Source organism: Petaurus breviceps, unplaced genomic scaffold (genome assembly GCF_028583685.1).
Source record: "Petaurus breviceps papuanus isolate PSGF00001 unplaced genomic scaffold, PetGlider_PUasm1.0 173, whole genome shotgun sequence".
In the NCBI taxonomy this organism is placed as follows: domain Eukaryota; kingdom Metazoa; phylum Chordata; class Mammalia; order Diprotodontia; family Petauridae; genus Petaurus; species Petaurus breviceps.
In genome coordinates this window covers 15990962-16016949 of record NW_027185759.1, presented here as the reverse complement: position 1 = coordinate 16016949, position 25988 = coordinate 15990962, and the positions used below count along the sequence as shown (strand labels likewise).

The following is a 25988-nucleotide window of genomic DNA, read 5'->3' as shown; positions in this document are numbered from 1 at the left end:
TTTTCCTGTTTAGATTCCAAGCTCACTTGGAAAATAAATCAAGGACCTAAAAATTACTTTATAGACCTAGGAAAAAATAATAGCAAAATTCATCTGGAAGAAGAAAAGATATAGAATATCAAGAGAATTAGTGAAAAGAAATGCTAGGGAAGGTGGCTGAGCCATACCAGATCTTAAATTGTGTTATAAAGCAGCAATCATCAAAACTATTTGGTACTGACTAAGAAATAGAGGGGTGGATCAGTGGAATAGGTAGGTACACAAGACATAGTAGTCAGCGATTATAGTAATCTACTGTTGATAAACCCAAAGACCCCAGCTTCTGGGATAAGAACTCACTGTTTGAGAAAAACTGCTGGGGAAACTGGAAAATAGTAAGGCAGAAACTGGGCATAGACCAACATCTGAAGCCATATACCAAAATAAAATTCAGATGGGTACACTATTTAGATACAAAGGCTGATACTATAAACAAATTATGGGAACAGGGAATAGTTTATCTGTCATATTTATGGAGAATGGAACAATTTATCACCAAACAAGAGATAGAGAATATTATGAAACAAAACGGATAATTTTGATTACATTAAATTGAAAAGGTTTTGCACAAAGTCAATGCAGTCAAGATTAGGAGGGAAGCAGAAAACTGGGAAAGAATTTTTATAACTAGTATCTCTGATAAAGGCCTCATTTCTAAAATATATAGCAAACTGAGTCAAATTTACAGGAATACAAGTCATTCCCCAACTGATAAATAGTCAAAGGATATGAATAGGCTATTGTAAGAGGAAAAAATTAAGGCTATCTATACTCATATGAAAAAAAATACTCTAAATCACTATTGATTAGATAAATACAAATAAAAACAAATTGGAGGTACCACATCATAACTATCACATTGGTTAACATGACAAAACATGAAAATGATAAATGTTGGAGGAGAGGTGGGAAAACTGGAGCACTGATGCATTGTTGGTGGAGTTGTGAACTGATCCAACCATTCTGGAGAGCAATCTGGAACCTTGCCCAAAGGGCTATAAAAATGTGCATACTCTTTGACCAGCAATACCACTTCTAGGGTCATATCCCAAAGAGATCATAAAAATGTGAAAAGGACCCACATGTACAAAATTTATAGCAGCTCTTTTTGTGGTGGACAAGAACTGGAAATTGAGGGGATGCCCATTAATGGGGAATGGCTAAACAAATTGTGGTATATGAATGTAATGGAAAACTATTGTACTATAAGAAATGATGATCAGGTAGACCAGAAAAACCTGGAAAGACTTATATGAACTGATGCTGAGTGAAGTGAGCAGAACCAGGAGAACACTCATAGACTTAGCTCTGCTCAGCAGTGCAAGGACCTAAAACGCTTCCAAAAGGCTCATGATGGAAAATGCCATCCACATCCAGAGAAAGAACTATGGAGTCTGAATGCAGATCAAAGCAGACCATTTCCATTTTTCGTTTTGTTTTGTTTTATGTTTTTCTTTCATGTCACACTACATGCCATCTTGGGAAGAGGAAGGGGAGGGAGGGAGAGAAAATTTAAAACTTATGGAAGTGAATGTCAAAGACTAAAAATAAATAAATTAACTTATTTTAAAAAGAAAAACAAACCAAGGGAGACTATGAGCGTTAATGACTCACACAATAGCAAAGATCTGTTGAGGCATGAGTCTCAACTTAGTCCTGCCATTTAAAAGGTGTTTATGGATGAACTGAAGAGCAGCAGATGGATGAGAAGCTGAATAGCTGAGTCAGCATTTTGGTGGCCATGAGAATGGGAACTCTATGTTTGAATTCTACCACATCATGACAAGACCTTATCCATCATCTCATTTGAATTTTCACTGATGACCATGAGACACAGCTTCTTCCTTTAGGTGTGCTACAGAAGAACAATGCCAAGATTGGAAAACACCATTCTAACTAACTGAGCCTGGAAAAGGGTTATGAGGATACAGCATACATTAAACGGTCTTTCCATCCAAATGAACTCTCACATGTAGCCACTGGTCCTTGTGCTCTCCTTGACTTTTCTTTAGCAATCCTGTGATAGGCTCATCTCAAAAAAAAAAAAATTAGTTACAGATATAAAGTCTGGAACTTGCAACCAGATAGTGTCGAGTAAGGAAGAGAAAGAAAATTAATACCTGCCATGGTTCAAAGCTTTCTAAGTAGGCACATGTATTTCCTGGTACATAAGGTCCTTCTCCCTCTACACATCGACTCATTTCATCCAGAGCATAAGCCAAAGCGTAAACTGCATTTTTCACATTATTTGTTATCCGGAGCTGGGACACATCCAAATAGGTATTTTCCAGGTCCTCCAGCTTCTCCTCTCCAGTACAGAGCTTATCAGACATTGAATAGACTCGGTTCTCTTGTCCAGTCATGTTGACCCTGTGGTCAGAATTATAGGGCACACTGCTGTTGGGCCAAGTACAGTTGAAAGCAGTCTGCCAGAATTCAATTGTAATGTTATCATTGGGATCCTTGTTAGGATGAATATCATAGAGAAACTCTTTTAGGCCCCTTATATTTGCTCTTGGCACGGCAAACCCAATGGTTCCCCCAAAAAAGGGGAAGTATTCAGGCTTTGCAATAAGGGAAGAGGTAATCCATGCTTCACTGGCAATCCATGTTCTATCTGTTATGTTATTGTATTCAATTTCTAACACAAAAGGACTGAGGTCAATATCTGATGTGTAAAGCACGATGACTTTAGCCGTGGAGTTTTTGATGGTCTCAACAACAGTTTCCATTTTTGCCTTGGAGTAGATCTTAGGGATAGTTTCAGAGAAGGCAATGCAGAGACCAGCCAGTTCAATCTCCTCTTTGAAAATTTTAATGCCATACTTCCCGTAGTCATCATCAGCTGCTATAGTGCCTATCCAGACCCACTTGAAATGTTGAATAAGTTTCACCATTGCAGAAGACTGTCTCTTATCACTCATCATTACACGCACATAAGCTGGGAACTGGTATTTATCACTAAGAACTGAGCAGGAGGAAGCATAGCCCACCTATAAGAGAATACATTCAGCTCATGAGCACTGAACAAAAGAACAATTAACCCAGGCCCTGCACATTAGGAGCTCTAGCCCTCTCCCATCTCTATACAAATGATTAAAAAAAAAAAATTGCTTCAGTTCAACTTGGCAGGTATTTTATAAAGTACTTATTATGTGTAAGGCACTGAGCTAGATTCTGTGGATATAAAGTCAAGACAAACCCCTGTCCTCAAGGGGCTTACATTCTACTCGCAGACTTCTTTATAAGTACAGCATTTGTTAAAATTCTCTCTCATGATCCTCTGATTCTCCTAACTAACTAGTACTGCCTGAAGGTGAGCCTCTATTGGAGTCACAGATTACAGAACCATGGCATTTCAGAGTTAGTGGGGATCTCAGAGACTACCTAGAATGTTCTGTCCTTAGACAGGAATCCCCTCGATGACAACTTGAGAGAAATGATTCATTTGGACCCCTACTGTATCCCAATCAGTATTAATCAGTTTGATATAATCCCATAGGGGAGGTGATTATAGTTCTGTATATTAGGCCCCAGAACTGTGGATGGCCAATTGTAAGTTCACTTGCTTAATCATAGGAAGCTAACTAGAGGCTCTCACCCTTGTTTTTCCTTGTAATGGTGACTAAGCCCATTGTGGCAGAGATGACTCAATCACATGGAAAGTACTCCAACTTATTTTTGTACCTCTGGACCACTTTCTCTTGGCCAACATGAGCAGGTGACATCTTATGACCACTTAGAGCTTCACACATGAGACCTCCCTGCTGACATACTATTTCTAGCTGATGTATCATTTTTGGTCCTTGAAGCAAGGTCTATCAACCAATGGAATTCTGTACTTTGTACAGACCCTCTAGAATAAGTGGGTCATCCAGCATTGGCTTGAATTCCTCCTGGAGGAGGCAGAGGAATGTACAACTGCCCATCTAGGTAGCCCATTCCACTTGGCAGAGGGAGAGAGGTCTGATTGGTAGGTAGTATTTCCTTAGGACAAGTCAAAATTCAACAGTCTGAAACATGTACCCATTGCTTCTGATTCTGCTCCTAGTTCTGGAAACATGACAAATGTCCATACGACACATCTTCAAATACTTAGTGAAACCTATGATGTCCCCCCTTAATCTTCCTTTTGTCAGGCTAACAATCCTCAATTGCTTTTACTCAGAAATGTTACGTACTCAGATTCTCCTTTGGAGCTAACCAATTATCTGGATCAGAACAAGATTAGTCTGGCCAGAGAAGGGCAGAGCAGAGTAGGACTGTCACTTTCCTAGTCTTGGGATTCTCTTTCATGCAACCTAACATCACATTCCCTTTCTTGACTGGTGCTAAATCCCACTGAGCTTGTAGTCCCAAGACTAAAATCCCCAGATCTTCAGGTGAAATTTTGTCTAGAAACAGCTCCGCCGTCTCATACTTGTAAAACTGATTTTTTTTGTACCCAGGTGTAAGACAATTATATTTTATTTGCCCAGAATGAGGTCAAATTTGAACTCAGATCTCCTTGACTCTAGGCCCAGTACTCAATCCACTGTATCAGTTACCTGCCTCAGAATTAAGTACCCAAAGGGGGAGGCAGAGCCGCAGAAGATAACATCGCCGCAACCTTTGCAATTTCCTCGCAAAAAACTAAAGTGAGCCACATTTTCATATTTGCCACCATCTCTCTCAAACATGGCTTGCTCTTCTTTTTTTGAATTTCAGTTCATATTAAACTCAAGTTACCTGAGGAAAGTAATAGAGGCCCAGGACCCTGGAAGTAGCCACCGACAGGGCAGATCCTCCGGCTCCGACAACCCCAGCCAGCGGGGCGCCAGCACTGCACCGAAAGTTGGGCTTGTTTTCATCTTGCCCTGTCAGGAATGACAATGTCCCTTCCATGGCCTTGGAAATGGTGAAACAGGTGTCAAAAATCTGGTAGCCCAAGGTAATGTTGGGCAATATATCTTTCCTCTGGTTGATCTCATTGATTGTATGGATCATGGTTTTGGTCCAGCGGAAACCTCGGAAGTAAAACCTGGAAAAGAAAGATAGAGACCACAAGTTAGGTGGTGGGGAATTGCAAGCCTTCTTCCTGTGGCTGCTAGTGGCAGCATGGGGGCATGAACCCTGTCTGGCAGGAGCTGGGTGACATGGAATATAAGCCTTTGAGAATAAGAACTAGTTTGCCTTCCAACTCCTGACATCTACTACCTCTCAGCCCAAGACACAGCATTATACATATCCAAGGTCAGTCTCAGTCAGGAAGATCTGGGATCAAGTCCTGCCTGTGACGAAAACTGACTGTATGATCCTGGGAAAATCACTTAATCTTTTCAGTGTTCCAGAACTCTGTAAGACTATAAATGGAAGAAATGACGCTGGTGTGTATAGTAAAGGGAATCCTCTTTGGTTTGATATGATTCCATGGGGGTGGTGATTATAAGTTCTGTATATTAGACCCCAGAGTTGTAAATGGCATATTATAAGTTGGGATCATAAATCATATCCTCTCTTTCTCCCTCTGCCCCCCCAAAATTAAGGATTAATGTTTACTATGCTTCAGAGGTTCTGCTAGGTGATGTAAAGTTGCAGATATGCAAAGCTAGATACAAAGATAGAAGTAAACCAATCCTTGCCCTCAAGAAGCTTTCATTCTATGGAGGAGACAACATGAACATCCATAGATATATACAAATAATATACAAGCTGATTCTCATGGGAAGAGCAGGAACTCTAGCCTCCATGGAAAAAGGCTTGGTTGAGCAGACTTGAGGGAGACCGGGAGTTTTTAGAGGTAGATGTGCAAGGAAGGGTATTCTAAGTATGGGATAGTCATGGCAAACGTACAAGGCCTAGGAATCAACCATCTTGAATAAAGAGAGAAGACCAGTTTGGCTGAGTTGCTAAGTGTGAGAAGGGGAAAAGGACTAGAGACATATGTTGGGTGCAGGTTGTAAAGGGATTTAAATGCCAAAGAAAGGCATTTATATATGATCTTAGAGGCAATGGGGAGCCACTGGAGTTTATTAAGGGGAGTTATGTGGTTAGACCTGTGCTTGACCTAGCAGCTGACCTATCAGCCTTGTAAGATGAATGTCATGCAGGGTCTGGCACATAGCAGATCCCTGACAAAGCCTTGGGGAATTCAGTCTCACCCATAGGTTGGCTTGCTCACTATACATATCAGATTTAAGAAGGTTATTGTTATTCACGACTGCCATATCACAGTAATTCCCCCAGAGTGTTCCTCCTAATGGCAAAGAGCCTGAATGCCACATCATCAGAGGTGGAGCTCTGACTTGGCATAGAGTGAATGGAGCCCTGTCCCAGAGTCCACATATTAGAGGATGCCCTTCTTGTCCCAGTTGGTCACCTGACCCACTGTCTCCATGTCTTGAAGTTCCCCATTAGCCCTGAGCTCCTCAGCATGGCCACCCACGTGCATCGATCCTTCTCTGGCCCAGGGCTGCCCTTTTATTAGGGAGAAGATATCTCTGTCCCCAGTTCATAAGGGCTCTCACTTGGACTGCAGGGACTTCACAGAAAGCTCAAAGGAGCCTGAACATGAATTCACCAGAGAGACACCAGGAAAGCTGGCTGACCCCCTCTCACTGAGATCAGGAGTGATCTCTCCAAGTCAGAACTGGGGAAGAGATAAAGCCAGGGATATCACTGGGAATCTTGAGCACACTGGTCTTCAGACCAGAGTAAGAAGAAAAGAGTCTATTGCAGAAGCAGTGGAGACAGGGCATAAGGGGAAAAATTCTGAAATTAGAAGCACAGGACCTAAGTTCAAATTCTGATTGTGCTTCCTCCTACCTGAATGGCCTTGGCCACGTCACTTCAGTCCACCAGGCCTCAGTTTCCTTATTTGTAAAAAGAGGAATTGGAATAAATGATATTTAAGGTCCCTTCCAACTCTGTATCTATACACCATGATGATCTTGAATTTCTAGATTCATGTTCAAACCATGCTTCCTGGAACCTTGAGCTGCTTAGAGATAGGGCCTCTCTTATATTTTTAAGGGAAGTATGGGGTCCTACCCAAAGGAGTCTGATTGGTTCTCACTCCCGAGATCATAGGCAGGTAGCCACCACACCCCTTTCCAGAGAAGGGTCAAGAAAGAAGGGACTGAGTCCCAGGGTACCAGAGACGGGATATCAGGCAGCAGCAGGGGGAAAAGCTAAAGAGTGGGCAGTCTGTTGTTCTTTGTCCTTTGCTTAGTAGAGAAAGAATGGATCATAAAACCAAGGATTTGTTCAGACTGCAACAGCACTTTTTCTCCCATTTCAAAACAAAATAAAATCCATCTTCTTCCCCAGGATCCCTTATAAATAAGTTTTAAAGGAAGCCTTCTTTTGTTCCCCATTATTTAGATTATTCTTCTAACTCTCTTTCATTGAAAATAAACACCTCACTCCCATTTCTCCCAAATTCTTCTCATTTCAAAGAACAAACCACTCTCTCTTCCCACTCCTGCTGCTATGAGCTCTCTTTCTTTGTAGGCTTCATTTTTTGCTGTGCGGTGATTTTTCTTAAATCCCCCCCCCCCAAAAAAAAACAAACCTCTGGTTTTGAACAAAGAGAACGACAAAATAATCTTCCTCTTTATTCTCTTTCCATTCCCTGGGAGTACAGCTCAAGCCCAAAAACAAAGAAACAGACCATTCCCCCAAACTTTAGCTAGTGAACAGCACACAAAGGGGGATTTTAAGGGAAAGGAATCCACAAGCCCCAGAGCAGAGCAGAATTCACACACTGCTGCTGCCATCCGTTTGCCAATTCACTTCTCCAGGGCAATGACCTCGGATGCTGACATTGAACTTTGTTCTCAAATAGGAACCCGACTGGGCCCTGAAGTTATTGTCTGATCCAAGCCACCAAGGCAGGTTTGGCCAGGCAGAATTACTAAGCTATCGTTAGCTTTGGAAAAGTTCATCAAGGTACAGGAGAATATAGAAGCTGGTGAAGACTGAGGTTATAAGGAACTGGAAGAAAGAGGGAGAAGACTTTATAGGGATGGCTATAAACTGAGTTCTAATCTTGGAAAGAAATGTATCCTTCAACACAGCACACTCGGGACAGTGACAAACTATTTGAGGGACCAAATGTAGAGGGTAAAAAATAGGACTGGCAAAAAAGAATGGCCTTGAAGGACATTTTTTAATACTAGAACTGTGATTTCTTCAGGCAGCTAGTGGCACAGTGGGTAGAGAACAGGGCTTAGAATCAGGAAGACTCATCTTCATGAGTTCAAATCCTGCCTCAGACACTTACTAGCTGTATGACCCTGGGCAAGTCACTTAACTCTGTTTCCTTGAGTTTCTTCATCTGTAAGGTGAGCTGGAGAGGGAAATGGCAAACCACTCTTGTATTTTTGCCAAGAAACTGCAAAATGGGGTCATGAAGAGTTGGACATGACTAAAATGATTCAAAAGCAAATGACTTCTTTGGCATAAGGAACACCCAAATAGAATTGTCTTCTATGAATACAGATCAGCACCTGCTTTGAAATTTACTATCTTAACAGAGTTGCCTGAAACATTAAGGGTTAAGTGACCTGCCAGGAGTCACCTGGTCATTGGGGCAGAGGCAGTGCTTCAACCCAAGTTCAAGGATGAAAAGGTATATTAATTTTTTACCACATAAAAGTGAATTATAATCATCATCATTATTTTGTTCCCCATCTTTTTTGATGAGATTCAACTGGAAATGGTCCTGGAATAAGGTGCCTAATGTAATGTAATGCCAAGCAAAGACAACTTCCCAAGGTTCAGAATACCAGCATCGGTGCTCTCCATTTTATTCAGTGACAAATTAAGAACAGAGAAGATCAAAATATGACATCATTCCAAATACAGCATTTACTAAGTGTGATTAAATAATCTCCAAGGACTACCCCACCCCAGGACCTTCCATTCATTCAATCAATTACAAAGTCCCTGTTCTAAATACTACTCCACCCCTAGGCTGTACCTTCATTTAGTCCACCACAAAGCCCCTCTTCTCAAATGGAGATTAGTTTCCAATCTAAGTAAAGTACATTCATTTGTTCAACCATAGAACACAAAAAGGTCAAAAGTTCCCCACCCCTGGATCACAATTGAATCTACCCCAGAGTTACATCAAGTCCAAGCACAGCACTTAATACCCAAATGGAGGTCTTTTCTTCATCTTGACAGGAGGCAAGTTCTCAGCAATCTTTGTTCCTGGGGAGACAAAGCTTAGCAAGGCCACAAGATACATTGCCAGTCTCTTCATTAATTCATCCTCTGTCTGCAGAACAGTCCTAGGACCCCTGAAAACATTAGCAAAACCCTCTCCCAGGATTTCTGTAAACATACAACAAGAAAATCCTTCTTCGGGGCTTTGGAACCAACAGAAAGGTTCCCAGACCCCTGCAACAACAGCACTGTCCTTCACCAGTGGACAGTATTCACTCTCTGTCTGCAGAACAGTCTCAGTAGCTCTGAACCAACAGAAAGGTTCCAGAACTTCTGCAACAACAGGGCTGTCTTTCACCAGTGGACAAATCTGGCAAAACAACATCAAAACAAAGTACCAGCATAACAGCCATGTCTCCTCAGTCCTTGGCAGCTCTGGGTGGCAGCTCTCAAAAGTCCTGGGCAATTTGAACTGGCCCTCATCAATCCTCTCAGTCTCTCTCTGCCTCCAAAAGGGTTCTTCCAAAAAGTTCTTCTGCCTCTGTCTTGTGTCTCTCCAAATCTACATCACCAGCTCCTCCCAGTTCAGGACTCTCTTTTCACGTCAACAAGTCCATCCCACAAGTGGGATTAACAAGCTCTGGGTTTTAACACAATCAAACCAAAAACCAAGCCAATACAGGGGAGTCTTTAAATGCCATTACTATTACACCAAGCTGCTATCATTCCTTTATATTCACAGTGCTCTAATAACTATTATGCAGGGAGATAAAAGAATTACTTTTTGTAGCTGAGTAAAAACAAGAGGTTGTCAGCTCATCCTCTGTAAGCTCATGGAAAACATGTTTGGTACAGAGAGGATGAAAAAAACAACATGCAATTGTCTGATTATTATTATTGCTTTGATATTTTAAAGATCCATGATTTAGTCAAGATGCATACCATCTACAGATATAGATTGCAGCCCCTGTAGCAGGATGTTATTAAGTTACTAAGGCTGAAAAATTCATTTTCCTGAGGCCAAAATAATGATGAAGGCAATAGGAATAATAATAGAGAGGCATCAGGGTGTGATGGGTAGAGGATCAGAACAGCCTGGGTTCCCTTCTTCTCCCCAACCCATCCTGGCTGCGTGATCTTGGATAAATCACTTAATTCCTCAGGGTTGTGGGTAACTCTCTAAGACTGTACATTTCAGAGAAGATACCAGCCTGCATTAGTGGAGGGACTTTCCTCACCTAGAAGTTTCCTACACCGATGAAGTTACAGGCTTAGACTCTGTCCCTACCTTTTAGAAGTAACAGCAAGAGTCGCCTTCCCTGATGTCCTCCTCTGGGGCTACATGGGAAGGAGCCTGGGTTCTCAAAGACCATCCCAGGAGACCACAAACTTTGTCAGGACCAACTAAGCTGGAGGTGCTTTGAGTCTGAGGCCTGTGACTGACTGTGTGTCTGCTGTCCAAGGGCTAGCTGAGTTAAGTTTAGAGAGGATCCACCTGCAGCCCAGAGGAGTTAAGTGATTATCCAAGATCACGCAGCCAGAATGGGTTGGGGAGAAGAAGGGAACCCAGGCTGTTCTGACCCTCTACCCATTACACCTTGATGCCTCTCTGTTATTTTCCCTATTATCACCATCACCATTTGACCTGAAAATTATTAGAAATTTGGTAACTGTTCCCTGTGCTTCCTTCACTAAAGGAAACCTCATCAGGCAATGGCACTGCATGGTTCCCAATAAAGTGTTATATACTAGGGCTCCCACAGCAATCTTATGCATCATGGAACCAAAAGTGTACCTGTGGGTCACATGACTCTTATTCTGATTCATCTGCCTATGTAGACTCGGGTGCTAAAATAATCTTACTAAAGCAAAAGTGGAACCACATTACTCCCAGCTCAAGAATCTTCAGTGGCTCCCTATTGCTTAGGAAGCCTTTCACAACCCAGTTCAGGCTTCTTACACATTGCCCCTCCCCCCTTCACATACTCAGTTATCCAGCCAAATTCACCTCTTTGATGCCCTCTAGACATAGCATTCCATTTCCTCTCTCTGTAACTTTGAATAGGCTGTCCCCCATGACTGGCATGCCCTCTCTCCTCACCTTGGTCTCTTGGAATCCCTCATTTCCAGCAAGACTCAGTTCATGGCTCTACTCTTAGAGAATACCTTTCCTGTTACCCCTCCTCAAATACTTATCTTTTACACATTCCCTCCCCTTTGGCAACTCTCTAAGCCTGTGAATCACTAGTGACTCACCTGCTGCTTGGGGGAAAGGAATTTTCACATTAGTAGTTTCTCACACCAATGAAATCAGAAAGGGTGGCTGTGATTTCTGAGGCACTTCCTGGTTACCCTGAACACTATGGAATGGCCTTGCCAGAAGAAAATAAAATCAGAGCAAATCAAAGAGAAGGTGACAGAACTGTGCAAGGACCTGGTTGTCTGTGGAAATCCCACATCCCCAGAATTTCAGCATTAAGAGAGACCTCAGAGGCTGCCTGGCCCAATGACCTCTGCAGCAGAGCAGATGAGAGGCATCCAGCTTGCACTGTCATGAGGGAACCCTGCCCATCCTAAACTCCAGGTAGGTCATGCCACTATGAAATTACTCTAAAGGGGAGAAAGCTTCTCTTTCAAGTCTAAATTTGTGTCTCTGCAGCTGCAAGGATGAATAACACCTGGGAGCTCTAAATTTGGGGGAAAAAAACTGTGTTAGCCATTTCTTTTTTGAAACCAGAAATCAGTCAACAAACATTTATCAAACATTTACTATGTGCTGGGCATTGTGCTAGACATTGGAAAGACAAGAAAAGACCTGTTCCTCTCCCCTCTCTTGACTCTCAGAAACTCAAAATCTAATGGGAGAAAACAATTGTCTACTTTGTTGACTTGATATAGATGAGGTACATCACGGATGGTCTCAGAGATGACACATGAAGATTAAACCTTTCCTAGTCCCCCTTAATCTTGGTACCCTCCCTCTGGCATTATCTCATTTGTACATTGTCCTTCCCAAATTGCATCCCTCATTAAACTGTAAGCTCCTAGAGGGCAGGGACTATCTTTCATCTTCTTTTGTCCCTCCATTGTTTTCCATATAGTAAATGCTTTATAAATTTTCAACACTTACTGATTAGTATTAAAGGGCATAGGGAAAGGCATCTTATAGAAGGTAAGATTTTTATGGGGTACTTAAAGGAAGCCAAGAAGACCAGGAGGAGGAAATGAGGAGGGAGAGCATTCCAGGCATGGGGCACAGTCAGAAAAAAAAAGGAGGTAGTCTGGAGATGGAGAATCTTGGGAAATAAACAGCAAGGAAGCCAATGTCACTAGCTCATAGAGTTTGTGGAGGGGAGTCAGGTATGGAAAGGACCAGGTTATGGTGAGTTTTTAAAATCAAGCAGAGGCTCCTGGAGGGAATAGGGAGCCTATGAAACTTATTGAGGAGTAGGAAGGGATGGTCAAACTGGTGCCAAAGGAGATCAATCTGAAAGCTGAGAGGAGAATGGGCTGGAGTGGAGAGAGACTGTTGGGAGCATACAACACATGCCAGACAGAAAAGCACAAAGCGTCTATGAAGTCATAGAATGTGAATCCATGTCCAAGTCATATTGATCAATACATGTCTTCTTGCTGACTGATTGCTGTTGGGGAGTGAGACACAGAGGAATAGAAAACCAAACAAGATTAGGAGAGCAGAGTGCTAATAGCAGCTAAATGAATTTCCAGGTTCAATGTCAAACCAACAAAATTATCAAAGTGGTATTTTTTAAGTTAGAAAAAAATTCACCTGGGGGAACAAAAGGTCAAAAATCTCCAGTAAAATTAAATTATAAAAGTTGGAAAAAAGGAGCCCTAGTCGCACCAGTTCTCAAACTATGCTATAAAGCAGTAATCATCAAAACTATTTGTTACTGGTGAAAAAATTGAAAAGCTGATGGTAGACTAGATCACATATGAAAGACCCAGAGGTAACTGAACAGAGTAGCACAGTATTTGATAAAGCTAAGGATTCCAACTACTAAGTGTAAGGACTTACTATTTGACAAAACCTGGTGAGAAAACTTAGAAAACCATCTGGTAGAAATTAGTTGTAGACCAACATCTCACAGCATATACCACAAAAAGGTTCATAACAGATACATTACCTAGATATTTCATGTACCCAGGCTTCAAATCCAGCTTCAGACATTTATTGCCTGTGTAACTCTGGGGAAGTCACTTAACCACTACCTGCTTCAGTTTCCTCATCTGTAAAATGGGGACAATAATAGTACCTGCCTCCCAGAGGTGTTGTGATTATAAAATGAAATGTTTGTAAAGTGCTTTGCAAACCTCAAAGTGCTATATAAATGCTACTCATCACTATATAGTCATATCTAGAGAAACTAGAGGAATATGGAAAGAGATGCCTTTTATAATAAAAGGTAGAGAGAAAAATATTGACAAAACAAGGAATATAGAAGACCTTGGAAGGTTAAATGGATAATACTTACATAAAGTTAAAATGACTCATCATAAACATGTCATTAACACAGTTAGAATTAGAAGACATTAATGGTTGGGTAGGGGGTGATTTTCTTTGACAAAGGTCTAATATCCAAGATGTGTAAGAAACTGAAACAAATCTGTGAGAACAAAAGCCACTCTCCAATAGATATGTACCCAATGTATATGAGAAGGCAGTTCTCAAAAGATGGAAGGCAAGCTATCCACCACCAGATGAGAAAATGCTCCAAATCCCTAATCACAGGAGAAGTGCAAATTTAAACTCTGAGGTTCCATCATGCACCCATCAGATTGGTAAGAGATGACAAATATGGAAAATTACAATTGTTAGAGGGGTTGTGGGAGAATAGATGTACTGATGCACTTTTGGTGAAGCTGTGAATTGGTTCAACTATTCTGGAAAGGAATTTGGAACTATGCCTCCAGAGTTACTAAACTTGACACCACTACTAAGCCTGAGGTCCCAAAGGGATCAAAGAAAGAGAAAATTTTTATGGCAGCTCTTTTTGAAATGTCAAAGAACTGGAAACTAAGGGGGTGTCCATCAATTGGGATATGACTGAACAAATTATGTTATATGGATATAATTGAATACTATTGTACAGTAAGAAAGTTGACAGGGGCAGCTCTAGAGAAACATAGGAGGATTTGTATGAATGTCGCAGAGGGACTGGAAACCTTAAGAGCACTCTGAAGTTCATCTAAGATGCAATTCCATTTTGGTCTCAACTGTCAGACGGATAAAATACAAACTCTTCTGTTTGGGATTTAAAGAATATCAGTCTGGTTCCAATTTCTCTCTCTAGAATGATTTCACGTCATACCTCTTCCCACATTCTACATTGCAACCAAATTGACCTTGTTGCTATACCGCTTCCATTTCCCACCTCCATGACTTTGCACTCCATGCCTAGAATGCATTCCTTCCTTACCTCTGATTCTTGAGGTACCTAGTTTACTTCAAGGATCGACTCAAATGGTACCTCCAACAAGAGACCTTTCCTGATCCTTCCAGCTGCAAATAATCATCCTTTCAAAAATCATTATGTATGTATGTTGTTGTTTACTTATCTTCCCTCATACCCCCACCTTACTGATTGTAAGCTAAGTGAGAGTAGACATTGGTCCCAAACCTAGCATAGTAGCCAGAATGGAGTACTAAGTGCTAAATACGTGTTTATTAAAGTGATCTGAATGAATCATTCAAATGAAAAACATTCTCTTCAAACATATATTCCTCCCTCCGTGATTGAGGGGATGCCGTAGGCATTGGGGGAAATATGAAGTGTATAGTCATGTCCACGGTCAAAGACATACAAAACATATTGTTTTCAAAAGTACCCCTGTATTTTCTGGGGCAAACCCTATTTTTAAAAAAGCTAGAAATTAGACTGAATCTTGGCACACAGTTGGAGATGCGACAGAATAATTTTCTACTTTGTCCAGCCTATCACCATTTTTTCAGACTAGAAAGGGGGATCTTCTGGAGAGCAGCAGCAGGAACAAAGCTGTATGATTTCTGACAGTTCAGTAAGGGAAGCAGGAGGATGTTCCTAATGGTAAAAATAATATTACTAATAACCATGAAAATGAATCACGTTGATATAACATTTTATATTTATAAAGTCACTTTATATTTGTGTGCAAAAACAATCGCAAGAATTTATTAAGCAACTGCTCTGTGTCAGGCTTGGTGCTAAGTGCTGGGGACACAAGCAAAGCCAAACCAAAACCCTCCCTGCTCTCCGGGAGCTCACTTAGATTATTGCATTTGGTTAAGGGTCATAACTAAACTTTGCATCTCAGATAGTTAGATTTCTCTGCACACCGTAGGTACTTATAAACCTTTCTTGAATGAACAAGTGAAAAAATAAACAAGTAGATGAATAAATAAATAAATGATGAATGAATGATTTTCACTACAGTCCTATAAAGGTCGATAGTAAAAATGTTCATATCCCTAGATAATTTCATTGATTCATTCAACAAGCACTTAGTATTGCGTGACACATATTAAGTATATAATAAATGCTTTTTCATTGATTCACATTAGAATGATGACCTCTTTTCCTCATACTAATCCTTTCATCCTTCGTTCACTGCTGGGCCCCTTCAGTGTGTTCTTTAAACTTTGTCTTAGCCCCACAGCAAAACTACCCCCTTCCGATCTTTAGTATCCACAGGACAACTTTCCTTGGGTTCTTTATAACTTACCCCCTCCCATCTTCTATAATACTAGAAAAGGCTTTCTGGGGAAGGATGATAGGGAGATCAGATCCATGGGGTTTTACTCTCTCTTCCTGGGAGGTCAATATGGGGATCCTCCCTATATGCCTTTAATCATGCCACATCAGTATACTCACTTTCCTTGAAGGTCACTGGCCCCCAAGTATGGGAAAGTGAGAAAACAATCTTTTCATTCCCCTTCTACCTTCCTGCCAAGTGCCAACAGGTTTGGTGGGAATTCCATTCTCCCTCAGGACACAGACCTGGGAAATCTATGTCAGCTTCCTGCTGGAGAAGCCTCAACAGACAGTAAGGTGGGGGGGTATTGCTTCTAGGTACCTGAGATGGGATAGGAGAAGTCGGGATGTCAACATAAGCATACTAGGCTCTGGGGGAATTACAAGTTTCACTAAGACACAGGCACCTCTCTTATGGACTTTACAATACACTTTGGAGATATGTCACAAATCCAAATGACTTCACTGCTTTTATTATGCTCTGATCGTATCAACCACTCTCAACTCTTAAAAATAGAGGGAAAATTGGCTTTCTCCTGGGAAAAAAATATTATTGACTCCCTTTCTCAACAGCATAGGCATTCTACTAGTTTGAATTTCCTTGCCTTTGCTTGCAATGAGCAAGGTGGGGAGACATTTATTTATTCGTCAATCTATTTATTTGTTTTTGTATTGGTTGGATTAGATGGCCACTGATTATGAGGAAGAGGAAGGAAGAGAAGCAAGGAGCATCCAAAGCTTGAGAAACACTGGTTTAGGTCAAAGCTTTCATACCCTAATAGTCACAGTCATTGAAGATGAACATTTTTTGCTGCATAAATGCACTTACAAACAGCATTCTATACTTGTCTGCATTTTATGGCTCAGAAATCGTTAGGATTTTTTTCTTAGAAGGAATAGCGTAGTGATCACACTCACTTGTCTGTGCTACACTTTATTCTAATGATGAGATTTCAGTTTTTGGTTCAGATTGCTTTGAGGTTCTGAAGAAGTGAAAACTTACACGATGGTAAGAGGTGGTGTCCAAACTCTAGGTGCATTAGACTGGCAATGCCCAATCTTTGTGGTCTTGGGGTCCTTTTATACTCAGAACCCCTCCAAGGAGCTTTTGTTTCTGTCAGTTATATTCATCAATATTGACCATATTAGAAATTAAAATATCTTAGTGTTATCATTAATATAGTTTTATTTTTGAAAACTTCCTGACAGGGGTTCAGGAACCCCCAAGGGTCTTGAGACCACAATTTTGAGAACCACTGTATTTGGATAAACTTTCTATCACCTTTTATTTCCCATTATCTCTTTCCCCTTGCCTGAATGTGAGAAGTGGGGAAAGAAAGTATAGCTCAGCAATGAAATAAGCAAGATGAGTTATGTCTAAAGTTACCTTTTGATTCACAAAGTAAAATTACCATACTATTTATCCCATTTTAAAATTTTCAAATCTATTACAAAAATACTAGAGAAGGAAGGAAAATTTTTTTAAGGCATGAAGCTCATATTGAATTCTAGGGGGAAAGATTCATGAAATTGACATACTATGGAAATCTGATCCATGTTTTGCTTTCTTACAACAGAAGGGACACAAATCACAAACCTTCAATCTTACAGCCCAACTCTAGATGCAACAGGCATTTCCAATAATTGATGGAATCCTCTGGGAATCATTAATATGAGCTCTTAAACAGACCAGGGCCCCCATAAAGTGTGTCTGTGAGCCTGACTGGAAAAGTTTGGCCAAAAGATGGTTTGCCATAGACCTGAATTTCTGAATGACATCCATGGTAGACAGATCCAAACATTTCCTCTCTGAAAAGTGTCACTGTAATATTCATGTCCTAAACCAGGATTTTTTATTTTCAAAATGACCTTAGAACCCTGGATTCTTAAAGATAAAGCAGTCTAATCAGAAAAGAAAATGGCCCCAGAGTAGTTCATTGTATTTTCCAAGGATCCCCTGACAGTGGGAAGTCAGGGTTGGAACTCAATTCTCCTGAATTTCTATTCCACCACAATCCTCTGCCTTCCCCCCCCAAAAAAAAAAAATGTAATAGTATTTACTTACCCTTCACATTTGGCTGATACCGGCTCCAAAATAGACTCATTTTCTGGAATGGTCCGAGAATGAATAGGAAACATTCCTCCTATAATTAGTGAGTGGTTTGTGGATTCCACATACCCGTGTAAATCAAATTTTCCCAGCAGTCTACAGGTTGGTTCTTCCTCACCATCAGTCATTAAGGTGATCAAGAGGAAGACCAGCAAGGAGAGGACCATGAACTTTTTGGTGGGGGCCATTTTTATAAAGATCCCCCTGGAGGAAAAACAAGGTGAAGCCTGGATAAGCTTTTCTGAGGTCCTTTGATAGCAAGTCATATTCATTAGCCCGTGGAAGTGTATGCCTGTGTGTGTATGTGTGCGACTTCCCCCAAGGATTAGATTGCTGCTGCTTTTGCTACTCACTACTTAATTGTCAAGCCTCAATCAATCAGAAAACCTGGAACTCACCTGTAGCAGGTGGAACTGGAGTAGTAAGCACCTTCATTATCACTGAGGAAAGCACCTGGCAAAATATATTTCAGATCTTGGTCAACAATAATGGCTCAAGATGAATATTATTCTCAGGCACTTTCTCTGCAAAAAAAGATAAATCAATTCATTCCACAAGCATTTCTTAAGCGCCTGCTATGGGCCAGGCACTAGGGTAGATGCTGGAGGTATAAAGTCAAAAATTGCTTTTCCATATGTGTACATGTTTTCTATCCCTATTAGAACATAAAACCCTTGGGAGTAGGGACTCTTTTTTTCTGATTCCTGGCATGCAGCATAGTGGCTGGGCATAGGAGATTCTTAATAAATGCCTACCTGCCTGCTTGCTTGCTTGATAGAAAGAACTTCTATCCTGCTGGGCAAAGTGCATAGACAAAAATCAGTACAACAAAGTAATATGGGGTGGGGGAGGATAGTAACTGAAGCTCCATATGGGCGGTGGCTGAGCCTTGATGGAAGCCAGGGCTGCCAAGAGCCAAAGGTGAGAAGCAAATGTTTTCCAGACAGAGACAAAAGATTTACAAAGTCTTGGAGATGGGAAATGAAATGTCTCATACAAGGGTTAGCAAGAAGGCCAGCTTGGTTGTCATTTAGAGGGTGTGGAAGGGGGAAAAGGAGATATTTATCCATCCTGTAGATGTAAGGCATTCCTAGTTCCTTTGTAGAGATTTCTTATTTTGTGAGTTACTGGGTTCATTTACTAAAGAGTTTTCTGTCCCACACAGGAGTGACACTGACCTGATGTCACTATTTTGTACCCTATGATGCAGCTCTCAGAGCAAGAGAGAGTTCCCCTTTCCTTTTTCTTGCTGGCCTACAGGTTCAGCCATTCTGAATGGGTAGAGTCAGAATGGTAGATACAGAATGGGAATGGGATATTAGAAATCATATCCAACTACTCATTTTGCAGATGAGGAAAGTGAAGCCCAGAGAGATATAGCAACTTGCCCAAGGTCACATAGGGAGTAAGCGGCAGAGAGGGATGAAAAGACAAGGAACCTTCATGAGACATGTCATCTGTTAGACATTTATGTTCCATGTGAGAGACACACAACCTGGTGAATAGGACTGGACTTAGAATCCAAGACCTGTGTTTAATTCCCAACTCAAATACTTACTAGGTGTGTGCCCCTGGATGAGTCATTGAATTTCTGTCTACTTCAGTTTCCTCAACTGTCAGATGGGGATTCAGTGATGTCATGTAGGTGAGGGGCTTTGAAAATCCAAAAGCCTTAGATAAATGCCTGTTCTAATTAATGTTTCCCCTTTTCTCCCATCCTGCCCACCCTAGTCTAATACAAGAGATTGGCTGTAATGGGAATGTAAATTTTAAAGATCTTCCCTGCCCCTAAGCTAAAGTGCACCTGGAGCTTGGGGTGGGAGGCTTGATTGGCCAGTGAGTCAATAAGGTTGTTACATTCTCTGAGCCAGGAGAAGGCTATATAAGCCCTGATGTGTAGCTTTGTTTTGGGGCTCACTTTGAGAAGTGTTCTGTGATTTGATCAGATGAAACTCTGGGAAGTTGTCGTTGAGAGCCCCCCGGCTTTGAAACCCAGATGTTGATTTGGTATGGATATAATGGTTGGACAGTTTGGAAAACTGTCTACTTGATCTGTTTCTCTGTCTTGATAATTCTGTCTGTATATTCTGAAGTTCAGGGTGCTGACCTTTTTCCCCTGAACTAGGTAAACAATACATATTTGACTGATTAAAGTAAGCTTGTTAACCCATTTTGAGTTGCTTTCCTTTATCAAAGCAGATCTAAGAACCTGTATTGGCAGCCACCCTGGGGATGCTGGGGTGCTTGCCGCTACATTGGCTCATCACTCAAGACAACTTTGGTACCACGTAAGTTAATTTTAGAAAATAAACTATTGTTCATTCATGTTACTAATTACTTTAGCCCAGGTTTAAAACACTAAGTCAGCTGTCCCATTTTGCCATTCCATCTTAGTCAAAGAATTGAAGTCTTAGACCTCATCCCTTCAGCCTTTTCTCATAATCCCCATCCAGATCTTCTTTTGAGGCCTTACTTTGGTTCCTGAAGTCCCTTTCCCTTTTGGACCCCAGGCCCATCCATCCTTTGGAGCTTTCAGCTGAGGCTGTGGCCTTCATGCCTTCCTGCTGACACATTTCTCACGGATGTGGCCCATAGGAATCCTGGGTTGTTTGGGACTTTCTCCTTGCCCCTGAGCCCTCCTTACAGACTTTCCCCCAGGCCTTCTAGGCCACATCAATTAGTCTTGAATTCCCTGTATCTTGGTGTCTCTTTACCTACCATTTCTCTGGCTCTGACTTTCTCCAAAGCCTCCATGCTCTTCAGAACACCGTCTGATACTGTGAGGCCACCTGAGTTCCACTTCTCCTAGGCATTATGGCTCCTATTTAGAGCTAGAAGGGACTTAAAGGTACCTAGGACAACTCCCTTTTTTCCAGCTGATGAAGCCAAGCCCCAGAGATGGGAAAGTGACTTGCTGATGGCGGAGCAGAATCTAAGTGGCAGTCCCAGGACCACCCCCTTCCCCAATCCTCATAAGGAATTTGTGATCCGTGTTTCCAAGACAAGTTTAGAAGCAACCTGAGCCTGGGACTGCTGGTCTTCCATTGTCCTTCCTTAATCTTAAAGTAGATCTCTTTTCTGGGGTTCTACTCTCAACCCTCCATCATACTTTGAGGAGCAGAGCACCTGATGGTGGTAAATAGCTATCTAATTAAACAGCCTAGAAATTCTAGGCCCCTTAATAAAAGGATTTGTTCTGTGAAGTTGGATTCAGCCAAAGGGCTTGAATCTTGAGGACCAAGAAGGCCTCATGTAGACTCAAGGCCATGGGTTCCCCACCCCTGGATGGTCCTCAGCAGGTAGATTCATGACTAGACAACCTAGCACCTGGGATAAATCGGGGGCGGGGGGCAAAGGGAGAGGCAGCAAGTGGCAGGAGTTGGCCCTGCCCCTCTTCTTCATGCCCCCAATACCCATGCTCCCTCTTCTTTTCCCAGTACCAGTTTCCCCAATCCCCACCGGGCACAGACCTTCAAAGAACCACAAAATATGGGGACAAGAGCCTTTCCAGAAGAATCACGCCCCCTGGGGTAACAGAACAATTCACAGATGTCGGGACCTGGAGCAAAGCTTCTCCAACTCATCCAGGTTCCAGTTCTATAAGCATAACACCAGAAGGAGGGAGAACAGCATTAAAAAAAAAAAAACTAATTGATTCTATTTTTCACAAGCATTTATTATCTCTCCCTCCTACTGTTCTCCCCAACTGAATGTTTTTTTTTTTTTCAAAACAAACCTCTCATAATAAATAGTGCCTGGTCTTTCTAAAACATGAACATTATATCATGAGTGGCAATCTGTAGGGCCCACCTAATGAGCTGGCCTCCGCCCTTCTCCCTGCACATCATGAAGATGCAACTTCAAAGGTGGATGTTGACAATGAATTCTATTTTTTAAGAAGTTCGATTCCCATAGGATACAGCCCCAGCTGCTCCCCTACACAAGTAACAGCATTTGACTCCTTCCCAGGTTGCTATGATCAAGCATGTTTCGCTGGCAGCCTGAGATCTCTTCTCTGGGCTATGAAGTCAAATACTCTTTTTTCAAGGTGGGGGGCAGGGAAGATGGAGCAGGGGAGAAGAGCATCCTCTGTGCTGTGCTCTAAGGCATGCTGCTGAGAACTCCCTCCCAAGTCCTCTTGAGATCGTTTTCTCTGCCCTCCATAGTTTGTCACAGAATACTATTTCTTAGAACCCAAGGGGCTTGTTGCTCAGGGCTCTTGCTGAAGGACAGATGGTTATCTCTAGTTCTGATCTGTCATCAGTCCCCTGGGAACAGGCCATGCTGGGTGCTTTATAAAAGCAAGTTAAGCAGACTCAGTCCCTGCTCCTCTGGCAGCTAACACAAGAGCTATGTGAACCAGCTCTTGGATGGGAGATAGTCAGCCTCTAGCATTCAACACATCTGTGATGCTCAGACCTTGAGGGTGCCCAAGGCATGTTGATCATGCCTGTCTGTTACCTCAGAATGTACCATAGGTGCCAAGCAAACAGCCAGCGCAGAAAAACACAGTTCACAGGAGCTCACAGGTTCTCCTGGATTTTTGAACTGAAAGAAACTTTATAAAACGGGGGTAGAAAGGGGGGATGAAGAGCATTTGGAGTTCAAATTAAAAAAAAACAAATATTAAAAATTATTTTCACAGGTAATTGGGAAAAACTAAAATATTTTTTAAATTTATTTCTATTTTTATTTTTCAACATTCACTTCCATAAGTTTTAAATTTTCTCCCCCTCTTGGCTCAGCATCCAGAGACAACAACATGAATAGCCTGGAAACCTGAAACAATTTTTTAAAGAGAAAGTCCCTGACAAATGAAAATCAACCCTGATTGGTGGACATTTATCGAGGAAGTGGGCTAGGAGTCTTCAGCTCCTCCTGCTGAGAACATGGCTTGATCACGAGACTTGACTGCCTCTAGCAACCTGGAGGGGCAATCCAGCTCCATCCAGACTGGTTGGTTTTCTCCTTTATGAGCTGGGTTACCCAAAATGCCAATGGAGGGGTACAAGGAAAGGGGCTGTTCTTGGGGCAAGAATTGGCCCAGATTAGATTCTGTTTACACTCTGAGCAGAAGTAAGGTCTCCTGGTTGAAGGGGGAGGTTCCCAAACTGAAGAGCATGTTCCCCAGGGTTTAGGGTAAATCTCAATCAGTTATGTCCTTCAGAGGTTGACCTTCCATGGGAGCTGGTCCTCAACAAAGAGAGGAGAAAAGTCTAGAACCTAATTTAAGGATTGGTTATTAATATAATAGAAAACTAATTTCAGGAGAATCAGGAAGTCTTCATATGGAGGAGGTGATGTTCATTTCCATTCCACGGGGGTCCAGTCTCAAGAACCTAAAGTCAAGGAGAAAGAAGCTGTAAATCTATTCTTCCATCTGTTGGGGAGAGAGTTTTATTCCACCTCACCAATAAGCTGGAGTTTTCCTGCCTGGCTTTCACTGATCATCCTTGTTTCTTTGTTTTACTACTGGTTCCCTCTGAGGATACGGGCAATGCTCATGTTACCTTTTAAATAAAACCATACAAACTTGTCATGATTTATTGCTCCTTTCCTTCAGGTGGAGCACATGTATCTTCTCCTAACCAGGGCCAGAACAAGCTTGAAGTGTTGCCCTACTCGATGCTAATGACTTCAGAGATAGTCTAAACATGTTCCTGGGGAAAGTTGGTCCTCAATAACCCCAGGCTAAAAGTGCTGTCCAGCACTGTCAAGTCAAAATGTGGCTATGATGACCATAGAGCTCTATGCTGGATTAGAGGCTTAGAGTCAGGCGCAACTCCCAGTTAATGCAGTCATATCATGGGTCTTTGCCCCCCATTTCATGTTTTCCTAGTACTTTATAATCATTAGCATCTCTGATAATTTCCTCGGCTGTCACCTTATTTTCATGTTCTGTTCAGACCTTCAGTCCATTTCATTTCCTATGTAACACCAAGCATCCTTTTAAATAGACCCTCTAAATGTAAATACAGCACACCACAGGACATGTTTTTGGTGCATTTTCTAGCCATGTGAAATATAGACCAATTCTGACATGCCTCCAATAAATTTGTTCCCTTACCTGTAACTTGGTTCATGGTTTCTAATTCCATCTGGAATTGGCTATACTTCTTTCCTCTATCTTTAGCACTGAGAAACCATGAGGCATGAAAATACATTGAATTTTACCAAACCCAAGCATTCCACACACTGTTATTATGAGATTTAGTTCATTGAGATGCATTGCCAGTGGTCTAAAAAACAAAAAAATCTGCTTTCTAGTTTTGTTGAGCATGCCAGTCAAGCTTTCAGAGAGTCAGAATGGTGTAATGGGAAATTCACAGGGTTTGGCATTGGGAGACCTGGGTTTAATTCCAGCTCTCCCATTTACCATCTGGGATACCTTAGTCAAGTAACTGCCTCTCTCTAAGTCTCATTTCTTTGCCCACAAAGTGTTCAGATACAAGATTGCTGTGAGGACCAAATAAATGATGTATACCAAGTTATTTTTCTCTGCTCAATAGCCTATGAATTGACATTGTATCATCCATTGGTACTAGTGTGATTTTGTTGAGTGGAAGCAGCATGGGGAGAATCAGTTGCTCTATTTGGAGTCAGGAAGAGCCCGAATTTTACTAGCAGTGTTAACATCTCAGCATCCCCATTTCCTCAATTGTAAAATAAAGATGATACCTGAAGTGTCCACCTCACAGGGTTGTTGAGAGGCTTCAATGAAGAAATGAATGTAAAGTGCTTTGCAATCTTTGAAACATTATATAAACAGAAGTTGTTATCTTTATCATCAGTATTATAACAAATCCTAATTATTAGTTCTATAACTAATAGTTTTAGAACTATTCAAGCTGGTCCTTGCACAATTGATTCACAGCCTTTCTATCATACATTACCTGTGTGACCCTGCGTAATTCACTTTGCTTTCTGGGTCTCAGTTTCCTTTTCTGCAAAAATGAGAGGGTTAGACTAGATGAATTTCCCAGCTATCAATCTTATGACTCTTTCTAGCAAGGGAAGATCTGCCCAAGCTTGTGCTCTCCTGGCAAAGCCTTCAAAAATCCAGGTAGGACCATCGCTGCCCAAAACGAGATGCCAGAGACAGACTTTGTTAGAGGCAAAATTGAAATCACCATGTAAATATGAGTTTGTTCAGTCAATTTTTAATTTATTTCTGAGGAGGATGTTTATGGTGGAGTGTGTGTGCACACACATGCACACACACGCATAGCGACTGCGGGCAGACAGGTTATCTATCTGGATTCCCACCCATTGCCTGAGTGATGTAACTAACTCCTCCCCAAATGGCCTGAGGGACCTGCAGTGACGCCTTTCTACTGCTCCTCCTGCTGTCGGTCAGGAAGCAATTCGGTGAGCTCTTTTGGTGAGCCTGGAGTCGAGAAGACCTGAGCTCCAATCTGGCCTCAAACACCTAGTGGTTTGAGTCACTTAACCTCTGACTGGTTGTTTTCTCACCAGGAAAATGGGGATAATAATATCACCTCCCACCCAGGGCTGTTGTGAGGTTCAAAAAAGGGTGATATATGTAAAGTGCTTAGCATAGGGCCTGGCACATAGTAGGAACTTAATAAATGCTTATGTCCATTCTTCCTTTGGACTCCAAGCAGAGCACTTTATTCATTATATACATCAGCTGCCTTGCTAAGTCGAATTTACTATCCCATCAAAATTCCCTGTTTGTCATACTCCAAGTCCACAAGAGACCTTTGTGAACTATTCATCGAGGCACAAAACTGATTCCAAAGTATCACTGTGCTTTCTTGAGAGGGTTGTTGGGGGTTAATCTGCCAGCAGAAAAGATAGAGACATAATGTAGCCAAAAGAATCACTGACCACGTTATGAGCTTCTTATTACACGAGATTTTAATTTACTGAGTCACTCCTTATCAAAGACAGCTATTGAGGGGTGGCTAGGTGGC

At 41.7% G+C, this 25988-nt stretch overlaps 1 protein-coding gene and 1 long non-coding RNA gene across 2 annotated transcripts in view; both read right to left on the bottom strand.

The window, feature by feature from the left end:
- LOC138157790 (vomeronasal type-2 receptor 1-like) overlaps positions 1-18239 on the bottom strand; it is a 29561-nt gene extending 11322 nt beyond the window's left edge. Inside the window, exons 1-3 of the mRNA XM_069083618.1 lie at positions 18007-18239; positions 4768-5059; positions 2160-3032 (exon numbers count right to left, since the gene is read on the bottom strand). Coding sequence (XP_068939719.1) covers positions 2160-3032; positions 4768-5059; positions 18007-18239 — 1398 coding nt within the window. The remainder of the gene's footprint in view (positions 1-2159; positions 3033-4767; positions 5060-18006) is intronic.
- A 4758-nt stretch (positions 18240-22997) lies between these two features.
- Positions 22998-25988, bottom strand: part of LOC138157850 (uncharacterized) — a 6532-nt gene continuing 3541 nt past the window's right edge. The window contains exon 3 of the long non-coding RNA XR_011167479.1: positions 22998-23390. This is a non-coding gene — a long non-coding RNA (uncharacterized lncRNA). The remainder of the gene's footprint in view (positions 23391-25988) is intronic.